The sequence below is a fragment of the Crassostrea angulata genome, chromosome 6 (assembly GCF_025612915.1).
Source record: "Crassostrea angulata isolate pt1a10 chromosome 6, ASM2561291v2, whole genome shotgun sequence".
Lineage (NCBI taxonomy): Eukaryota > Metazoa > Mollusca > Bivalvia > Ostreida > Ostreidae > Magallana > Magallana angulata.
In genome coordinates, this window is record NC_069116.1 from 25,481,658 (window position 1) to 25,504,407 (window position 22,750).

The 22,750-nt window shown below is 36.4% G+C and overlaps 1 protein-coding gene and 1 long non-coding RNA gene across 16 annotated transcripts; one reads left to right on the forward strand and one right to left on the reverse strand.

Annotated features, from left to right (window-relative positions):
- Nucleotides 1–6,139: 6,139 nt before the first annotated feature.
- On the reverse strand, nt 6,140–20,496 carry LOC128188653 (coiled-coil domain-containing protein 150-like). 9 transcript variants are annotated; one of them, XM_052859838.1, is made up of 24 exons: nt 20,375–20,496; nt 18,896–19,548; nt 18,321–18,506; nt 16,917–17,046; nt 16,608–16,744; nt 15,841–15,948; nt 15,394–15,420; nt 14,916–15,025; nt 14,400–14,577; nt 13,949–14,110; nt 13,572–13,763; nt 13,116–13,307; nt 12,922–12,942; nt 12,249–12,418; nt 10,877–11,003; nt 10,537–10,731; nt 10,138–10,368; nt 9,883–9,933; nt 8,485–8,571; nt 8,253–8,332; nt 8,017–8,125; nt 7,741–7,773; nt 6,813–6,959; nt 6,140–6,663 (listed from the first exon to the last, which is right to left on the reverse strand). In XM_052859838.1, the coding sequence occupies exons 2-24, from the start codon at nt 19,430–19,432 to the stop codon at nt 6,613–6,615; spliced, it is 3,261 nt and encodes a 1,086-aa protein (XP_052715798.1). In that variant the 5' UTR covers nt 19,433–19,548; nt 20,375–20,496; the 3' UTR covers nt 6,140–6,612. The 9 variants fall into 9 exon arrangements, with proteins under 9 accessions (XP_052715798.1, XP_052715799.1, XP_052715801.1 ...); XM_052859839.1 differs by having other exon boundaries at nt 18,896–19,524; nt 20,375–20,494; XM_052859841.1 differs by lacking the exon at nt 15,394–15,420.
- Nucleotides 17,876–21,672, forward strand: LOC128188655 (uncharacterized). Of its 7 annotated transcripts, none has more exons than XR_008244176.1 (3): nt 17,876–17,899; nt 20,873–21,066; nt 21,531–21,672. It is a non-coding gene; the product is annotated as an uncharacterized LOC128188655 (long non-coding RNA). The 7 variants fall into 7 exon arrangements; XR_008244180.1 differs by having other exon boundaries at nt 17,885–17,899; nt 20,856–21,066; XR_008244174.1 differs by lacking the exon at nt 17,876–17,899 and adding an exon at nt 20,517–20,605.
- Nucleotides 21,673–22,750: the final 1,078 nt, after the last annotated feature.

Consider the following 22,750-nt stretch of genomic DNA (forward strand, 5'->3'; position numbering starts at 1 on the left):
AACCAGGGTCAGTATACCCATCACCAGGGTCTTCATATCTATCACCAGGATCAGAGTGCGTATCACCAGAGTCTGTACACCCATAACCATGGTCAGTATACCCATCACCAGGGTATGTACACCCATAACCAGGGTCAGTATACCTATCACCAGGGTATGTACACCCATTAACAGGGTCGGCATACCCATCACCAGGGTCTCAATACCTATCACCAGGGTCCGGTACGTATCACCAGAGTCTGTGTGCTCATGACCAGGGTCTGTACATCCGTAGCCAAAGTCAGTATACCCATCACCAGGGTCTCAATACCTATCACCAGGGTCATAATGCCTATCACCAGAGTCAGAGTACGTATCACCAGAACTGTAAACATATCACCTGGGTCATTATACCTTTTAGTAGGGTCAGTGTTCGTAGTACTAGGGTCTGTGTGCCCATCATCATGGTCGGTATATTCATAACAAAGGTCAGTTTACCCTTCACCAGGGTCTTAATACTTTTCACCAGGATAGTGTACGCGCATCAATAGGGTCTGTGTGCCCATCACCAGGGTCAGTATACCTAACACAACAGTCAGTGCACTTATCATTAGGGTTTGTATATCCATTACCTGAGTCAGGTAATACTGACCCTGTTGATAAGTAGAGTGACCCTGGTGATAGGTATACTGATCCTGGTGAAGATTACACATATCTTGGTGATACGTACACTCATGACCCTTGTGATAGGTATACTGACTCAGGTGATGGTTATACTTACCCTGGTTATAGATTTCGAGATTCTAGTGTTACGTATGCTGACCTTATAATATCTACACTTTTGTGTATACCGACTCTGGTGATGGATACATACTGACCCCTGTGATTGGTTACAGACCCTTGTGATACGTACACTGACTCTGTCGATAGGTATACTGACCCTGGTGATAGAGAATGTGATAGATATACTGGTGATAAATGTACTGACTCTTGTGATAGGTATACTGACCTTGGAGATGGGCCCTCAGACCCACGGATGCGTACACTGACACGGCCGTTAGGTAAACTAACTCTGGTGATAGGTAATAGGTACAGTTATCCTAGTGAAAGTCTACTGATCAAGGTAATGGATGTACAAACCCTGATGATAAGTGCAGTGACTGTTGTGATAGATATACTGACCCTAATGAGGGGCACACAGACCCTATTGATTCGTAAACTATTCCTTGTGATAAGTATTTAGACCCTGGTGATGGGTATACTGGCCCTGGTTATGGGTGTACAGACTCTGGTGATGGGCACACAGACTCTGGTGATACGTACTCTGACCCTGGTGATTGGTATGATGACCCTGGTGATGGGTATACTGACACTGGTAATGGGTGTACAGACTCTGGTGATGGGCACACAGACTCTGGTGATACGTACTCTGACCCTGGTGATAGGTATGGAGACCCTGGTGATGGGTATACTGGCCCTGTTATGGGTATACAGGCCCTGGTGATGGGCACACAGACTCTGGTGACACGTACTCTGACCCTGGTGATAGGTATGAAGACCCTGGTGATGGGTATACTGGCCCTGGTTATGGGTGTACAGACTCTGGTGAAGGGCACACAGACTCTGGTGATACGTACTCTGACCCTGGTGATAGGTATGGAGACCCTGGTGATGGGTATACTGGCCCTGGTTATGGGTATCCAGACCCTGGTGATGGGCACACAGACTCTGGTGACACGTACTCTGACCCTGGTGATAGGTATGGAGACCCTGGTGATGGGTATACTGACCCTGGTAATGGGTATCCAGACCCTGGTGATGGGCACACAGACTCTGTTGACACGTACTCTGACCCTGGTGATAGGTATGGAGACCCTGGTGATGGGTATGGAGACCCTGGTGATGGGTATCCAGACCCTGGTGATGGGCACACAAACTCTGGTGATACGTACTCTGACCCTGGTGATAGGTATGGAGACCTTGGTGATGGGTATACTGACCCTGGTTATTGGTGTACAGACTCTGGTAATGGGCACACAGACTCTGGTGATACGTACTCTGACCCTGGTGATAGGTATGGAGACCCTGGTGATGGGTATACTGGCCCTGGTTATGGGTATCCAGACCCTGGTGATGGGCACACAGACTCTGGTGACACGTACTCTGACCCTGGTGATAGGTATGGAGACCCTGGTGATGGGTATACTGGCCCTGGTTATGGGTGTACAGACTCTGGTGAAGGGCACACAGACTCTGGTGATACGTACTCTGACCCTGGTGATAGGTATGGAGACCCTGGTGATGGGTATACTGGTCCTGGTTATGGGTATACAGACCCTGGTGATGGGCACACAGACTCTGGTGACACGTACTCTGACCCTGGTGATAGGTATGGAGACCCTGGTGATGGGTATACTGACCCTGGTTATGGGTACCAGACCCTGGTGATGGGCACACAAACTCTGGTGACACGTACTCTGACCCTGGTGATAGGTATGGAGACCCTGGTGATGGGTATACTGGCCCTTATTATGGGTGTACAGACTCCTGGTGATGGGCACACAGACTCTGGTGATACGTACTCTGACCCTGGTGATAGGTATGGAGACCCTGGTGATGGGTATACTGGCCCTGTTATGGGTATACAGACTCTGGTGATGGGCACACAGACTCTGGTGATACGTACTCTGACCCTGGTGATAGGTATGGAGACCCTGGTGATGGGTATACTGGCCCTGTTATGGGTATACAGACCCTGGTGATGGGCACACAGACTCTGGTGATACGTACTCTGACCCTGGTGATAGGTATGAAGACCCTGGTGATGGGTATACTGGCCCTTGTTATGGGTGTACAGACTCTGGTGAAGGGCACACAGACTCTGGTGATACGTACTCTGACCCTGGTGATAGTATGAAGACCCTGGTGATGGGTATACTGGCCCTGGTTATGGGTATACAGACCCTGGTGATGGGCACACAAACTCTGGTGACACGTACTCTGACCCTGGTGATAGGTATGGAGACCCTGGTGATGGGTATACTGGCCCTGGTTATGGGTGTACAGACTCTGGTGATGGGCACACAGACTCTGGTGATACGTACTCTGACCCTGGTGATAGGTATGGAGACCCTGGTGATGGGTATACTGGCCCTGGTTATGGGTATACAGACCCTGGTGATGGGCACACAGACTCTGGTGACACGTACTCTGACCCTGGTGATAGGTATGAAGACCCTGGTGATCGGTATACTGGCCCTGGTTATGGGTGTACAGACTCTGGTGAAGGGCACACAGACTCTGGTGATACATACTCTGACCCTGGTTATAGGTATGGAGACTCTGTGATGGGTATACTGGCCCTGGTTATGGGTGTACAGACCCTGGTGATGGGCACACAGACTCTGGTGATACGTTCTCTGACCCTGGTGATAGGTATGGAGACCCTGGTGATGGGTATACTGACCCTGGTTATGGGTGTACAGACTCTGGTGATGGGCACACAGACTCTGGTGATACGTACTCTGACCCTGGTGATAGGTATGGAGACCCTGGTGATGGGTATACTAGCCCTGGTTATGGGTGTACAGACTCTGGTGATGGGCACACAGATTCTAGTGATACGTACTCTGACCCTGGAGACCATGATGATGGGTATACTGACCCTGGTTTTGTGTATACAGACCCTGGTGATAGGTCATGGGTAGATCTACAAGGGGTCAGTGACATGTTCACCCCTAATACCCCCCCCCCCCCCCCCAACAAAATAGCTCCTGAGTAAAAAAAAAAGGAAAATAGATTTCTTCTTTCTTCCCCTCCTAGTCTTGCATTTTTTATTTATTTTGGACTAAGGTGTTTGTAGAACCTGGTGAATTGAACAATGCACGAGATAATATTGGTTTACATTAAGTCTTTATACTAGCATACATGTATGTAATGAAACCATGATATTTTGTTCAGGCACCTAGCATCGTAGCAAAGTGGGTTGAGGGCAGACTCATCCAATCTTGCCTTGAAAAAAAAAACCTTAAAATTACTTTTTAAATAATTGAAAATCCTAATCCGTGGGGGTAGGGGGCTAAGTGTACCTTTAACTTCAATTTCACAGTTTATTTCCTCTCTTTCATTTCAAATTTTACATGGTCCCAAAAACATTGGGGGGGGGGGGGGTGCAACTGTATGTTAATTTACTTTTTTATAAGTAAATTCAAGAAAAATATTTGCTGCGATAAAACGTGTGCTGGAGGGGGGCAGTTCCGTGTCCCTGCCCCCATTCCAACCCCCCCCCTCCTCCGATGCTAAGTGCCTGTTGTTTTCCTGTAACATTGATTTTGATTGTTCTCTCAATTATTTATTTAATTTTTTGGTGTAAAATCTAATGTACATAACATTTTTATCACTTCTGATCATATTTTTCATATAAAAATCGCATTTTTAAATTGCACATATATCAGTTCGAAGTTCCTCCAAATAGCTTTCGAATTTCCTCCCAATCGTTTACCGATCCCGATGGAAAGTTGGTTCACGCATGCGCATATCCTGGTTATAGTGCCTGGTTATAGGATATAAAAAGTTCCCTATTCTATACCGGCAGGATTTCAGGAAGGCCCCAAGGGTATTTTGATCTTCTGTGGAAAGACTAAGAAAATATATATGATATTTATCTTATTTTAAGTACATTAAAGCTTTTGAACTTGAGAAAATCTTATGGAAAAAGTTACGGTCAAACTGGGCTAAGGAGGGGAAAAGAGAGGGTTTTTTTTTTCAACCTTGTCCTGTGATCCAGGTAACTGGTTAAAGATCACTGCACACCCTCTATTCTAAAATATATATGCCAGTGCATGAAGTTTAAAATCAACATTACCAGGGGAGAGAGAATATTTTCCTGACAATGACTACAGTGCATATAAATGTACATACATCAACTGACAATAACCTTTGAGAAAATTGTGAAAGTCACTGAATTCTCTATCCATGGGCACTCTATGGAGACGCTCCTCAGACAAGGATTTTAAAAGAGGATTTATAGGCCTTGCTCTTTGATTCAAACTACCCACAAACACTGGTATGGGTGAAGTATGAGCATAATTTTGGTTAGAAGAAAAATACTCCTGAACAAGAGGCCTATGGGCCATATCGCTCACCTGAACAACAGTTCTTGTATCCTATTTAAAAATTCAATATGAACTCTTTAAAAATATTGTAAAACTCTCATATATTCAAAAAATTCACAATATATTGAACACAACATAAAAAGAAGCCTACTTTTTGTAACATTATATCTTAAGATTTTAGATGTATAAACTGACCAATTTTATAATCCTAGTTCTCAATTCATTAAAGATTAAACAACTGTCATATGAATTGAAACAAACATTATAAAAAGTGAAAGAATATCACTGTTACCTTAATATGATGATATGAAGATGCTTACATAGTAAAATAACTAAACACAGCATTGTGTTTTTTGAAACATTTTCCCTATATACTTCTATGTTGAAATTTGATACCATCTTGGGGCCCCAGCAATGGCCCAATGTCACAGTTTTTACAATTTTGAATATACACTTTGTTTGGGTGCTTGCATAGTAATATTACAAATTGTAGCATTGTAGTTCTTGAGAAGATTTTTAAACATTATCCCTATATATTTCTATGTTTAACTTTGAACACCTCGGGGCCCCAGTGTTAGTCCGGATGTCACGATTTTAACAATTTAGAATCTTCACTATAACTAGAAACTTTGGTGTAAATATTTATAGTTCTGGTGCAGTGGTTCTTAAGATTTTTTACGACACACAGCCTATTTCAACTGTTTTTTGTACCTAATTATCTCCCTTTAAACCTTTAAAAACTTTAAAGGTTTTGACCTTTAATTTATCAATGTAAAACCTTTTCCATTTAATGATTTCAACCAAGTTTGGTGTTTTGCAAAGTGGTTTTAGAGAAGTGTCAAAAAGTTTACAGATGGACGTTGGACAACAGGTGACTAGAAACACTTGCTTGAACCTTCAGTTTAGCAATGATGAAAATGAAAATAAGGTGGATTGAAAGATTGATCACTATACTATACTATAGCACCTGAAGAGTGGGACAATTATTACTGTATGAATTGGAAAGGTTTTTTTTACTGTATTATTCTTTTAATGAAAAAAAAATATATTGCATTAATTAGTTTATTAATACATATATATTTTACATAAACATATACATGATATTTTTTAAAAAGTACATAAAAGTATAAATATTGCTGCACATAGATTATCACAGATACATGGTAGTCACTCATGGAATATAACAGACTGGAATGTTTTATATAGGAATGTTCCCTGACGAATGAGGCTCCATAGACACAGAGATACTAGACTAGAAAAGAGAAAACACTTGGCAGTCACTCCAACATACATTACACAAAATAGCTGCAAAAGAACAGTTACTCCTGATATGTTGTCTGATGCCTGAAGCTTTTTTTTTTTTTTTTGGCCAGCCTGTCTTTTTGTGAATTGAGGGATTGTCTGGAGGCAATACCACTGGGGAATGCTGTATTCGGGGTTCACCACTTGTTTGCTACGGGTACAACCTCTTCTGATGAAAATATCTGAAGAGAACTGCACACTTGCGATCTTAAAAAAATTAGTGATGAAACTCAGTCAGAAGCTGTTCCAGCTGTCTTGCACTAGCCTCCTGTAACAGAAAACAGACAATGAATAATGAATAAATCTGAATATCACAAAGCTAATTAATTTATCCAATAATAATTCATTGCAATGACTGATACAGAATCTTTGTAGAATGGGCCAATCAGATCTGCAGCCATCTTTTTGGTTTGCTACCTTATATTTTTGGTGCTTCATTTCCAGGTACTTGGCGTGGTCTCTCTCCTGCTCCAGCTCGGCCTGAAGTTTCAGCAGTTGGTGTTTAGTGTCCGTGTCTGCTATTTCTGCATAGTTAGCGAGCTGGTTGATTGTCTGTCTGCTGGTCTGTAATATTTAAGATAAACATTGAATACTATTTTTAATTGAAAGTCTTGTTTGCCAATAAATTTTACAAGATATTTTCAGCAGACAATACTTTTACACAACCATATGATTTAATTGTATGCACAAGACTTTGCAGTATTTTATTATTTTGCCTGTATATGCCTGAAAGGCATGTAAAGCCAACATACTTCATTTACCTAGCATATACTCAGTACACACTGGCATTGGCAATTCAAATTCTAAAACTGTTGCTTAAACTTGATATAGTTAGTAAACCCAAACCCCAGAACAACCATAAATGTCCAATGGAGGCCACACAAATCATTTAATCACATACCAATGGCAAAAGGTGCAAAGTGTAAAAGAAAATGTGATTGAGGTAAAATGCCTTGATTCCATATCTGAAGGGAATGGTTGGAGTAGATACCAGAGCTGTTGTGAACATTTACATTGATGGAATGTCTTAAATGGGGGGGGGGGGGGGGGGAGGAGAGGAGAGGGGTGTTGTGTTAAAGGAGGCACATGTATATTAGTTGTTTTGGCCATTAAAGATTTTCTATTTAGTGCCTGATTTTGGCCAAAAATGTGACCAGGAGATTTCATAAAATTTTTTTTTTGGTTTTTCATAATCTTTCAAAAATCATTTCAATGGCATCTCTTGCTGTGCAAAGTTTTAAAGTTGAATGATTTCTACCATACTGAAATAACTTGGATGCAATTAAGCACAAATGTGACATGTTAGTAGCTGCTCTAAAAGCTAAAACTATCTGTAACAATGTACCCCGTTTTTCTGCTTCTTTTCACTTTGACATGCCTTCACATAAATAAAAGACACAGAAATACATGAGAATCATCTAAAATTTTCATTGACTTTTTATTGACTTGCCCAATTGGTGTTAAAAGTTACTTTAATTTTGACATAACATATATGAAAATAATTTGATTAAAGAAAACATTACAGTGAATTAATACATTCTGATAAGACAATTCTTTATGATGTGACACTGAATCATGACTCGTTGTCATGGAAACCAATTTCTAAGTTTTAATTGGCTACCTTTATCATGTCCCTGGCTTTCTCTGCAGCAGCGTGGGCTCTCCATCGCTCTGACTCCAGTTGTCGCTTATGCTCTTGGTTCTCACTTTCTAATACATTCTGGGTTTTTCTGCAAGACATATTTTTATTTCTATTTATACTTTAATGTCTATCAAGTTCAAGAGGGATTTTAGAATAAAATACATGTACCATGTTTTTTAGATCATGTGACCAACCTAATGCTGCCATTTTAATACCTTGAGTCTAGTATCTCCTGTTGCAGCTTATCAAATTTTGACTTGAACCATTCATGCGCATCCTGCAGATGACCTGATACCTGAAAATACATAACAAATAAACAAAATCATGACCATGATAATAATTTCCTTGGATTTGAGGACATGAAGTCAATTCTAATCTCACACATCACTCATCACATTAGCTACACATCTTATCTTCTATTTATATGCATCAAGATTGACCCCTGACCTCTATTGACTCATTCTGAGCTCTTCGGAGCCGATCCTCTGTCTCTCTTCTCATCTTCTCCACTTCTTCTTGATGGCGTCTTGAATCCTGAAAAAATCAACACCTTGACAAGTTCGTTTTGACATTGGGCTATTCAAATTAATATGAAAACATATTGCTTTGGTAAAGTTTTTATCTATGATAATATGTTAATTGTATTGATATCAAGATTTTATCAATTGAATTCATGGTATGACAAAACCTAAGATTTCTATAAGTGCGATAAGTACCATGATCTTAAAATATCACATGTAAACCAGCTGAATCAGATTGGTTTCTGATTAAAAATAATTTTTCTTGTTGAATGATACTTCTTCCCTTTGTGATCTCACATAATTAACGTTAGGTTACATTCAACTGCAGTCAAAATTTGTTTTACATAATTTTTTCTTTCTCAGCTTGAAAATTATTTTTTGTTAAAAATATCACAGCACACAAAACTGTTAGTGATGCTTAATTTTTCATTGTTTAAAAACAACAATTTAAATCTACAGATGGGGGATACTGGGAGAAGTCTGAACCCAATTTTCAAGTTAAATTTTTTTTTTTTTTGGAGGGGGGGGGGGGGGGGGGAGGTGTTATGAAAATATAAAACATTTTTTGAAATTCAGCAACAGTCTTGACGCCACAACCTGCAATCCTTACTGATATTAACTTTGTACATTGAATATCAACTATAGGAAGTACATCGTGCTACTAAGGGAATTGATAAAGTTGGATTGGATTTCTACATGTAAGGAAGAAAAATTTGATAAGATGATGAACAGAAATGTATCTGATAATTGGAAAAGGAATCACGTTGGGATTTAAAAACCCATTAAAAACTCTTAATTCAAACAGTACAATTTAAAATTCCCTTCTGTGAAATGTCATTTACTGATGATAATGATATATACATGTATTAAGTTACATGTATAATTGTAGGTGCTAACTCCTTATGAAGCTCTTTGCAATTCTAAAACTAAAAGCAATTCAGAAGAAAAAAAATAAATGCAAAGGAAGAATTAAAACTGTCAACTTTGAAAAAAAGGACATTGATTTGCACTTTCTCTACATATCAGTTGAAAAATGCTTAAAGATGAAAGAAAGTAACTTTTCTTTTCTCTTACTAGCTACCTGTAAGTGCAATTTACATATTGTGCAAACAATTAAGTGGTATAAAGTAAAAAAAAAAAACAACAGTAACTGGTAAAATGTCTTTCCTTTATGTGTACAGAAATACAGATGAGGAAGCACATTACTGGTAATTTAGGTTTAACAATTCATGGCTGGGTGAGAACTGCACAAGGTCACTAGGTCAGTACATGACATGCATCAGTGCACTGCAAGTTCCACTGTCTCAGACTCTGAGTTACTTACCACTACCTTAGATTTATGCTTATGTTGTCCATTGTCTGCATCAGATGAATTCTGTCCAAATACACCCAATCAAAACTTCAACTCATTTATCAGTTTCAATAATTCAAGATAAAATTGGATTCCACACCCTTTCCAAAAATGATGGCTAGATCTTTCTTACCAAGCAAGCATTATTGGTGGTTAAAAAGTCTGACCTTGATTTTTTTAAAGTTTTGTTTATCGTAAAAAGTTGTCCCTCTCTGAATCATTATCTACCTTGTATTTTTTCTTGAGCTCATCCTTCAGCATTTTTTCTTTCTCCAGAGCCTTGTCTCTCTGCTTGACAAGGTCATTTGTTCTGAGCTGAGCCTGAGCAAGCTGTTTAAGCTCGTCTTGGAGCGAGCCAATCTGTATCATGAATGAATTGATCATCTCCCCTTGTTCAGCATTTCTGTGAATGTACTCATCTCGTAGTTTCTCTAATTCTTCAATCTCCTCCCGCATCATCTGTAGAAACAATTTTCTGTATACTCAACACCTACACACTGTACTTTAAAACTGTTTTTCAAATTCTACTAAAAATTGTGTTCAACAGAACTGAATGTTTACATTAAGCTTTCATGTTTTTTTTAAATAAACAAGTACTGATCTTGTTCTCCCACCAGATACCCCTACCTTCATCCTCTCTGAGTTTTCTTCAAGGTCTTTCTTTGACCTGTTCAGATACTCTATCCTCTTCTTCTGCTCCGACACTTTGTCCTTTAAGTTTTGGATCAGGTTGTCAGAGTCAGACTGCTTGTGGCGTAGATCCGTGTTCGCCTTCACCAACTCCATATTCCTTGTTTGTAGGTTATCATTCTGTTTCTTAATCTGTAAAACAAAACATTTTCATACACTCATATATACCATTAGTTTATCATGAAAATGTGAGAAAAGTTTCCACCTTCGCATCGAAAATATATTTTGTAAATTTTACAGTTTATATTAGAATGTTTCTTGAACTGTGTATATTTACCTCGCCTATGTCTTTGAGATTTTTGCGCTGTGATTTATCTCGCTCCTTTTTCAGGTCCCCTCGGAGGGCCTCCATTCGCTCCTCGAACTTCCTCATCTCGCGCTTCCATTCCTCCTGCTCCTTGTTTCTAAAGCATCAAGATCAAAAAAACAAATAAGAGAAAAATAAATACCCAATTTATGTTTATAAATCAATAGAGAAAAAATAATGTCACAACTACACACATGAACTCATTGAGTACAAAAATAAATAGTTCATATGGTTTCTAAATCTTAAAAAAAAAAGGATCGGATTGTAGGCACACTTTGACTTGTCTTGATATATTCATGATAAAGTACATGTATATGAAGCAGAGTCCTGCAATTCCACTATAAGAATTTAACATTTCAGAAGTACAGGTAAGTCTGCTAAATATGATTACATGTACTGGTATATGATTAAAGCAAGTTTTGCCTGAGATACATATATACTGTACATTGTACCTGTATAAGACACAGGTATAGGTAATTGTAGGTTAATTCACTAAAACAAATAAACTTACAATTGTACAAGATTAGTTCAATCTCACAACAATTCTTAAAGATACAAGTATACAACTGCAAAAAGTAATTGTGATACATATACATCAACTCAGAATACATGTAATGTCAGTTCTGTGGTACACATAAATTACATGTAGATGAAGGAGTACTTTCTACTGACATTTCATCAAGTACAGTGTTGTTAGGGCACACAACAGTATATCTCAATGCAACTCAACAGCATGTACGGTAATATGTAATCATTACAATATTTTATATAAAGTGTAACGTTATCAAATGTAAGTGTGGCTATTTGAATAGTACATGTAAATCATAATGTTATTACAAATTGTAAATTCAGGACTGCAATGAAAGTGAAAAATTGCACTCTAAAGAAAGTGTTCAGCAACACTACTCACATTTCATAACTGAAATAAAATTAACACAGTCATGTGAAAGATAAAGAGCCTAATTGATTAAGTGTATGTATATAATCAATTACCATTTGAAAATCTCAATATAGTCTACACCACCCGGTAGACACATTAAATATGAGGCAAAAGCTGAAAACACAACTGATATAGCATCAAAAATATGCACCAGAATTAAAGCTTAATGATGTACTTGGTATGTAGATCTTGTAATTCAAGTAATTCACCCAAGTTAGCTTTCAAATACAAAGCAAACTGTTTTGCATTGGCCCAATTCTAAACCATGTGGGTAAAGGGGAGGGGGGCATCTCTTGTTATCATACATCTGATTTTTTTAATGTGCACCAAAGGTCAGCTTGTTGTCTTTGTCCTCATAGCCAGTATATAAATATAAGATATAGTGGTCAGTGTTTGTCTTACTTTTCTGACTTGAGGTGAGCCATCTGCGAGTCCTTCTTCCCGAGATCGACCTGCAGTCCCTCCACCACGGACTGTAGCTGGGAATGAGAGGACATGACTGCCTCCAGGGTGGCAGCTATCTCCTTGTTGACCGCCTTCGCATCATCCAAATTTTTTTGGAGACTGCTCACCTGAAAATACAAAGTTTGTAGATAAATTGTTTGATTCATTCACAGGGCAATTCTCAAAAAACTGTATTTTGGTTTTGTTGATGATGATTTGATTGTATGATTTGCCATTGAAAGTATGGTGTGTAAATGATTGGAAAAAATTGAAGAAATAGAACAAAAGCAAATTGATCCGAATCACTTTTTCTAGTATTTTTTCAGCTATTCTTTGGACCTTGTCCTATACATGGAGGTTAAAGTTACCAAAGTATACATATTGCTTTCCTACACCCAGGTTTACTTGCTAAGTATATATATATCAGTAGTAAGATATCATTGAGTATGAAATAAAGAGACAAGACGCAGCATAACTGATGATTAATGTGTTAAAATGCTGTTAATTTTTCTATGAACATGTAGTTAGATAGCAGATTTAACGTGGCCATAATCCTCGATCTGTCCAATAGCTCATCTGTACACAAAAGAACTAACACAGTCAATCATTACGAGAAAATTTCACTTCAAACCTCTAATTCTGCCTCTGTTATCTGCAATACAAGTAAATTTTAATAGCAAGGAATTTCAGTTACCGTTACCCAGCATACCTCAAAGAGCAACTTCCTTTTTCAATCTGTAAACTAATCTATCCACTAATGATATTCTCATTTTGCCAATTAATTCTGGATTTTAAAATTTCTTTATGTTAACTTTGACTGCCCACCTTTTTCTTTTCCCTTTCTTCCACTTCTTTCAGTTTCTCCATCAATCCTGATTTCTCTCTAAGCACCTCATCACGTGTTGTTATGGCAAATGTGTAGTCTCGTTCCCTGGTTTCCATGGAACCCTGGGAAGTGCGGAGCTGGTTTTCCATTCTCTGAACATTGATCTTTAAATCGCTGATTTCCTTTTGAGCCTATATCAGTAATCAAACATAAGGCATTCATTTTCTTGAACCTTACAAGTAATTAAGTTTGTAGATAGCAAAGCTGTATTAGTTAACTTTGACCTCTGTTGCTGAATGCATTGTTTTGAAATGCCAAGTACAAAATACTGTGAACCAAACAAGATTTTATTCACAATTTTATATCTTTCATCTTGAATAAATTTGTTACCACACAAAAACAATCATAATACAGGTCTTATTACAGATTAACATGATAATTTTGAGAAATCTTACTAAATCATATCTTGACTGTAGGCTGCTGTTCTTGGCCCTGAGCTGCTCGGCGTCAGTGCTGGAGATTTTGAGGATGTCCACCTGACCGCGGAGCTCCTGTACCTCCGTCTGTAGACGACCATTGTCGTATGCTAGCTTATTCTTCTGCTCCATCATGTCTTTCATCACCTTCTCCACTCTGCTTTGGGAATCCTATACATGTACCAACATAACAATATACATTTACAATACAATCAACCATAAATTCATAAAAAATTTTTGTGGGGGTGGAGGGAGTCACATTTTTCCTCTTTATTTCTGAAATTCACATATCAACACAGAAATGTGTTTCTGGTTTAAAAAAAAAAACAGCTGTAGAATTTTAATCACAAACTCACCCTCTGCTGGTCAAACTGAGACACCCTCTCCAGCAGAGAAGCATTTTCCTGCTCCAAGGCGTTCCTCCTCTTGGTCTGTGATTCCAGCTCAGATTTTAGCTGATGAATTTCATTGGTCAGTTTGCTGTGTTCTTCCTGCATGGTGTCAACTGTCTGACTGACCTAAATCAAGAAAATTAATTATATACAGTAAAACATGGTTATAGCAAAGTGCCAGGGACAACCCAAATTTGTTATATCTAACAATATTACTAAATTCATTTCAGATATAGGAATAAACCTGATTTCACTATACCAGTAAATGTGAATACAAGTATCTTAACGGTTCACATCTTTTATCATACATGAACTGAACACATAAAATGTTTCCTTAGAGAAAAATAGACACTGGGATTTATGTTCTGACAATACACACATACAACAAAGCCTACTCAATAAGTACTACTCATACCTCTTCAAGCAGGTTCTCTTTGTCCTTGGTGAGTTTGAGTTTCTCCTTGCTGACCAGGCTATACTTGTGTTTGAGTGCGCTCAGTTCCTTCTCCAGCCCCTCTGAGGCCATGTTGTATTCCTCATCCTTGGCAACATACTTCTTGCTCAGACTCTGTAACTCCTTTTCAGAATGAGCCCTGAAATGGTCAGATAAAATTTTATATCACTAGTCAAGCCAAATTAACTCAGGGATGGAAGACAAGGTAGAGCAAAATGTTCATTTCACATTCCAAGGTATCCAGGGAAAAGAACATCTACAGAGACACTTACTGCCAATCCTTTTTTTAAGATTGTTTATTACAATGAAGACAAATTCTATCTCCACAAATACATTAAAAGTCTGAAACTTTAATCTATCCACTTATTATCAATGTGTGATTTTATGGAATAAAACTTAGAGAGGTTAAAGTATTATTATACAGTTTGAGAAAAACTATGAGTTATCATATATTTTTAAATAAACATAATAACTTACAATTTTTTCTTGAGAGTTTCATTCTGTGACGTAAGTTCCTGTACTTTGAGTTTACTCTGCAGTGCTTCCTCTTCAAACTTTTGTTTTTCATTCACTCTCTTTTTCTCTGCCTGCACATGAACGTACACTCAATCATCTTATTAAGCTTTGGTAATAATCAAATTTTTAAAAATGTAAGGTTATGAAAACAATTCTGAGCAATGGTTTGAAACAATACGAGAATTAAATGCATGCACAGTAATATGGCATGAAAGAGTAATTGCCTTGGTTCAAAGAGTAATTGCATAAAAAGAGTTTTCATGTGAAGATGATACATGTAATGATACTAGTATATTATACATACATTGAACATAAAAGAATTCCACTTCCATTCAAATAACCCTTAATTGTACATATGATAATAGAGTGACCAGATTATGAATAGAACAATAGTGGATTGAACCCTATTCCAGTAAACCCTTCACCAACACACAATAACCTGTACTATGTCAAAGGCACACATCAACTACCAACAAAATAAGACAGCATCATTATACTCAATCCTTTCTGAAAAGCTTCTTTTATCTATTAAAACATTACTCTGTTTTTTCTGTTGTACCGTGTTTTACTGTCAATATTTATAATCTACAAGCAATATACATTACATTAAAAAATCTAAGCAATATTGTATAAATTTATTTTATCACTGCATACATTATTTATTGCATAAATATACATTCATTTGATTATAATACAGGTATATAACATGCATATTCAGTTATTCCTTGACCATTTTGGTCAGCTGATGAATTCCTAATCAAGATTTATAAGAATGAGGTTTCCTTTTCTATCACACACAAGTACTACTACAGCTGAATCTATCACTAAATGTAGATGAATCAATGAGAGATGCTAATCTAATGTTCTGTAGATGCTGAGAACCTACCTCTAGTTCACGTTCATGCATGGACTTGATTCGCTCCTTCTCCTCGGAGGCAGAACTGAGGATTTTGTTAAGATGTTCATTCTCTTGTTCTAGCTTGGTGTTATTGGACTGATACAAACAGAAGCTAATGTTAGTCCTATACATAAACACAGTAAGGTCATTCATATACAAGTCCTATATGGTTATCGATGGTCAATTTGTTATCCAACATTGTTAAGATTTTGTTTTAAGTTTTGAGTTCTGAAAACATGATGTTATTCACAATGTGTTATATTTGTTTTTAATTGAAACACTTCAAATGTAATATGATGCAATGTTAGATATATTCCTTATCCCATAATGCTTAGTTGTAATATTTCCCAGGTGCCCTACACAGGCTTACCTTCAAACGAGAAAACTGATTGGCTAATGTAATTTTGTCTATCAGAAGCATTTCCTGTGTAATGTACATATTATTTGAAGACTTTCCAACCTTTAAAACTTTTTTGTATAGTAAATGATCAAAGAATAAAAAAAACAAGGAACATAAAGAATGTAAGCAATTCTTATGCCTACAAGAAAATAAATCTTATTCATGGGTGAAATTACTACAGTCTGAAGTAATGGGTATGATATGCTACATGTATGACGATCAAGAAGTTTATAACAGCTTTGAGGAAAATGAGTATTTAGTCTAATAACTTTTGGGAGGAACCGTACTCAGATGTACAGTATACCAATTGAAAGAATGTTCTAGGGGACAGTGTATATCATGATAACACAGGTACCTTTTGCTGGTCCACAATGACTTGGGTCTGTTCCAGTTGCTTTATCAGGTCCTCATACTGAGTTCTCAGCCGTTGCATCTCCGTTATCAACAACTTCCTGTCAGATTCGGCAGATTCATAGTTCTTTCTGAGTTGTTCTGTTATGAAAATTATTTTCAAAATTCTCCCATTTAAAATTCTCATTTTCTGAGGTTGACACTCAATATTTCTCAAGTACAGTTCATGGTAGCTTTATTCTATAACTAAAAGTACATGTATAATTATTTCGTATGGAAATCCGTAGCAAATTCTAATACATGTATCTCTTACCATTCTCCTGACTGGTTTGTGTGAACTGTGACTCATACAATTCCCTCTGAGATTTCTCATATCTCAATTCTTCACGTACTTTTACTGCATCACTCCTCAAATTGCCACAGTCATTTGACAAAGTTTTTACCTTGAAAGGATAAATTAACTAATTAATGCATGAAAAACAAAAATAAACCATTGCTCAACTTGATATTCTAATACAAAAATTGAATACTGTTTACACTTGCACATTCAGTGCATTAATTAAAATAAAGTATAAAATACACAATAATCCTGTTTTGTTCATGATTAATGCTTAGCAACATTATTACAAATATACATTTTTATACCTCTTCAGAGGACATTTTCCCAAGTTATAAATCCATGGCATTGACACAATGAAAAACAATCATTCAACATGAACAAAAAAAGGACAAACTAATGAAAAATGTCAGTATCTTTAAATGTCTTATAAAACAATGACATGTCAACGCATTACAGCTGTAGCATATAGTGAGAATATAAAATCTAATTCTGTTGTTTGAAAAATAAATACAAAGGTGGACAGAGCAAACAAATGTAAAAATTCTCATGTTGACTGAGTGTGTTACTGCTTATTGTTTTTTGTTCACCTGTATCCTGAACTCATGTCTTATCAACTAATGTACATCAAACCTGACCAATGACAGAACTAACATTTAAATCCTCCCGGTTCAGTGGTATCTACACAGGGATTTGAAAAAATTTATTGACATAAAAAGGACCAACATTCAAAGCAATACATCGGAACTTAGAAATAAAAATCTTTTTGATCCAAGATCAAGAAGGATCAATAGTTTATCAAAATATTTTCACCCACATGTATATGTTCCACAGGTATATAAAACCGAGGCATGTTGGGCGCTAAAGTAACAGTTTGAAATGCTGGAATAAAATCTCTCTAAGACATTGGTTGGTGTTACAAAGTTTTCTGCTAGAAATTGATTTTCTACAATGTACAGGTATTTTCTTGATTGAGACAAATAGAATTTTTATTGTTATTGTTATACATCTCTCAACCAGAAATGTTGGTTTTGTTTGAAATTTTGTACATGTGCATGTCGATTAAATTGTATTCTGACTAAGAAAACGCAGGTGTATTTTGCATTATTCACAGTCTAATTAATTACTCAGTGAGTGAGTTGGCTTGAATTGAATGACACAAAACAACAAGCAAATTAAAAGAGAAATCAGAAAACATTACAATAACAAACAAATAAACAAAGAACCATGAAAAAAATTTAATATCAGTTTTGATTTTATGTACCATATTTGGTAACACACTAGGGAAACAAAAAACAAATAGTTTTTTATGTTCAAATGGATCTCTGTTTTATTGCCTTATTTACCAAATCTTTTAAGATAAAATACCCATAATCTTACCTCTTTACTCTCTGACTCAACAATCGATTCCATTTCCCTTATTCTGGCTAATAAAGTGTTATGAGATTCTTCTAAACTATGTCGTAAACTTCTCTCTCTCTCGATTTCTTCTCGCAATTCATTAATACGTTTTTGGAATTTAGATTTCTGCGAGGACAACTCATCTGTTGCAGCACAAATAGTTTCCTACAATCAAAATCATTTCATATTTCAGATAATTGTACATGTATGTAAATAACAAAATTCAATTCATTTTTTTTTCAGTAAGAGTGGAACACTATTTGACAAATAGTTTCTAGAGATGGAAATTTCAAGTTATATAAACAAAAATACATGTATAAAGAAAAGTTTTATTATTATTTTTGTTATCATAAATCCCTATACATTTGTCTTTGGGGGATGGGATGGGAGTGAGTACAGAATTATTTTGAAACTTTATAGAATGATAATTGTATCGAATATATGAGGAAATGAGAATATGTTCATTCTTTCTTATTAATAAATGCACACACAGTGAGCATGATGAGTTAATAATACATATCATTTACTGGAAAAAAAGAGAAAAGAATTCTTACTTTTGAAACAGTAGCATTATCCAGTTCTGTTTTCAGTTGCTTTATTTCTTCCTTGGCCTTTAGTCTTGCCTCGTGTTCTGTTTTTAAGTCCTCTGTCACCTGATTGAGTTTTCTTCTCATTTTTCCTAATTCTTGTTCATATGTCTCTTTTAACATATCATACTTTTGCTCATAATCTTCATCTGAACATTTCATTTTCAAATCCCTGTCACCTTGTAAATTTATCATGTTCAATTTCAGGGTCTGAATTACACTCTCCGTTTTACACACTCTTGACACAAGTGTTTCATAATTATCCTTTAGAATATCTACATCCACTATTTGAGCTTGGTAAGGGGAAATAACTTCCCTTTGATCCATCACATCTCTTTCTGCTGGTCGAGTATTTTTTCCAAACCCCATTGTTCCCAATTTTTCAATCAAGTCTTGTGTGTCATGTTCTGCAGCCTCTAAGCGTTTCTCTAGAACCTCCAGAGTCTGTTGCGATGAGGGCCCCTCCATTGATATTGACATTGGTGGGATCACAGCTCTTGACATTTCAACTCATGCACCAACTCTCCAGTTTGTTACTTTGCTGTCTGAACCTGTATACAGCTCTTCATTGTTGAGATGCGTGATTCGAATCAGTTCTGTTGAAATGGATTAAAACCGGACTGTGAATCAAAGATATTAGATTTTATCTCAGCTTTTCAGCATGCTTCACACATTCTAAAGACAAAGTAATGATAACATTCCTAATTATGCTTGGCACTGACATTAGAGGTACATTTAAATCCCCATTGAGCACAGTGATCCAATAATGGGTTGGAATTCTTGCAACTTATGCCTGAACAAATAAAAGGTTGGATACAAGTTATTGACAACTTCAGAGATTTACTGATTTAAGATAGCCTACAAGACAGCGATATTTTCGCTGAACAAATCAACTGAACGAGGCAGTTAAACCTCTATGTGTATATAGCAAACATTCTGTAGGGGCTTTAATACATCAAGTTGTTGACTTTTCAGCTATATTTCATTGTAATATCAATGGAGTGTATAAACAATACAAAATGAAAGTAAAATATTATGCCCATTAGAATATATTGTATTATAACAAAATGTGCAAAAATGTACCGAACAGTTAGAGTTTAAATAGCACTCCGCGTTAATTAAATGTAAGCAAGAACACTATGCAAACGTGTCTATACATGTTACAAACTGCATGAAATATATTTTAAATTCAAGACATGGGAATTGAATAATTGATTTTTTTGTAATAAACATTGTAAATATCAACAGCAATAGCTAAGACGAATGTTAAATTTGTCTAAATTATTTTTTTTTTTTTTGGTCTTTGTGAACAAATGCGTCGATGGAATGTCAGTGCATCAATTTCTTTACTGTTAAGCAAAATTAAAATATCTAATCATGAATTTAAATACTTTTTAAGGTGTCTCTGAACTTTTAAAACTTCATATAAACTGTAAGTAGTCTTACCTGATTCTTAAACGATTTTACATTCGAAAAATGTGCTGTCTTTTATCTCGCAGACTCCATATTTGTATACAAAAAATTTGATTGGTCGAATCGCTTTTGCTTTAATCTGCCGAGTGTTTGACATATGGCTAATCATTTGATGTATTTTTCAAGCGCCTTATAGACATCGTCGATGCATTGTATAAAATAGGCCTAAAACCAAACCTTGTCTGGAATATTATAGAATAAGGGGTATCTATAATTTTATTATTAAAAGCAATTTCAAGATTTGTTTTATTGACATATAATTGCTGAAATCAGGGACCAATGTGTACGTCCCAGATATATACTATTTTTTCATATTTTGTGAAGTTACAAATGCCTACCTGGATACTCTCAGGCTACTTTCGGTTTTACAGAAACGTTTGGACATGGATATAGTATACTGGCATGCCATGCATTTGATTTTGAATTGCTTAACTGTTTATTCTTTAATTTTCAGATAATTTTTATCTATAGGGTACTCGAAGACTTAGTACAACGAATGACGGAATAGTACAATGAATAGCTGAAGACTTGGTATTGCACAACTTGACAATGTACAACGATTGACATGGAAACACACGAGGAACTACCGTACAGTCTGGTGATTGGTTCACTACTGATGGTCCTGATGATGTCTTTTGTTGTTACGCGAGTATTAACAGGAACATGTAGGTCAAATTTGATCTCAAACAATATTTTTGTTTTTCTCAACACATTGAGCAAGATTTAAAATATTAAGTCTAGCACCAGTATATACTATAGTTTATACGTCTCCAGCTCAGTTTGATTTTGACCTTCCCTTATTGAATTTTTATCAATTAAGTTTAATGCTTATTGTGCAGGGAGATTCTTTGACTGACTCTCTAACCCTTTCACATTTTTTAAGTACAGTGATATGGAGGGAGTTCACATCAAAGGAGTCATGGGTTCTTATACAATATGCCAACTATTTTTTAAAGAATTTTTAATTAACAATAAGATAACTGAATACGCAACTAATGTGGATTTTTTCCGAATTTCGAGTTTGACACCTTTTAATTTAAAAAAAAACCCACATAAATATGGGGTTGTGTGGTTAGTTGTGATATTAACTAAACTTGTGTGCACTTTTGACGTGGTTTTTTTTATACAGGTAAGAATGCTGCCGATTTGCGACCTGTACCAAAACAAAAGTCTAACTGAGTCATCCCAGCTACACCAATCTAGCAATACGAATCATCGATTTATTTATGTAATAAAATGTTATCAATACAATAAATATATAAAATTGTTAATTTCAGTTTGTTTAGGATTAGTAACCCCAATTTACTATATATGATATGTCAGAGTAGTATGTTTGTGTAAATATATAGTGTATACTCCTGTCCGGTCTGTTTATTTTTAGTGAAAGTTTCTCGATTTCCAAAGACCTTCACAGTCGCACACATGCGCGGATCTAGAGGGGGGGTCGGGGGGGGGTCCCGACCCCCCCTGGAAAATGAAAATTTATTAAATTTACATAGTAAAATTATCGCGAAAATATGCCTCGGACCCCCCCTGGCAAACACAATTATCCTTCGGACCCCCCCTGGAAAAATTTTCTGGATCCGCGCATGGCACATGTTAATAAAGTTTAACGTTCAAAACCATCTATATCTGAAAGCAAAGTGTGATAATGCTTACTTAACTATGCAAGTCTTAGAGTTAAACTATATTCTAATTGTTTATGTACAATCATCTAAAGTACTACCCAGTATTCTTCAAAATAACTTCTATAACGTTATGACTAAAAGTCGTTACAATGGACTGAAAATGACAAATCTGGCAGAGAGTAGACCAGAAATCGGAAGCACATAACGGGTCAAACAGTAAACTTATCATCGTAGTTTGTGATGACGCCCAAACCCGTGACTATGTCTCTGTACTAGTGGTGTAGGAATACATAATCTAACGTATACCAATAGTAAATATAGTCAAGGAAGGTCATTCACGTGGGGTATACACCTCGTGACAAGATGACTAAAAGCCGTTAGACCAATCAAATCACACCTCTACCCATTCATCGTCATTTACGCCATATAGTCCTTACAACTGGCAGACACGCTTACCTACAGAAAGACCCCGAAATACGGCGGGGGTCGTACAGTAGAGGGTGACTTCATCCTGATTATATTATCTGATTTAATGATATGCATGTATATATAACCAATAATAAGATACACATTGAATGAAACAGTCTTGTTGCCACAGAAACGCATTTTTTATTGCTGCAATTTCCAAAGCAATAACTTTTGCAGTCAATCATGCAGCATCAAAAATCAAATCCCGTAATATACTCAGTTCAGATCATATAACAGTTAACTTTAGCACGAG

What these genes read in the sequence shown, in the direction of transcription:
- LOC128188653 (XM_052859838.1), bottom strand. Translation starts at nt 19,432, where the DNA reads ATGTCAAGAGCTGTGATCCCACCAATGTCAATATCAATGGAGGGGCCC. An exon ending in ATAATGCTACTGTTTCAAAA is followed by an intron (nt 18,507 to 18,895) that starts GTAAGAATTCTT and finishes TTTTGATTGTAG; the next exon opens with GAAACTATTTGTGCTGCAAC. An exon ending in ATCTCAAAGACATAGGCGAG is followed by an intron (nt 10,732 to 10,876) that starts GTAAATATACAC and finishes TTTGTTTTACAG; the next exon opens with ATTAAGAAACAGAATGATAA.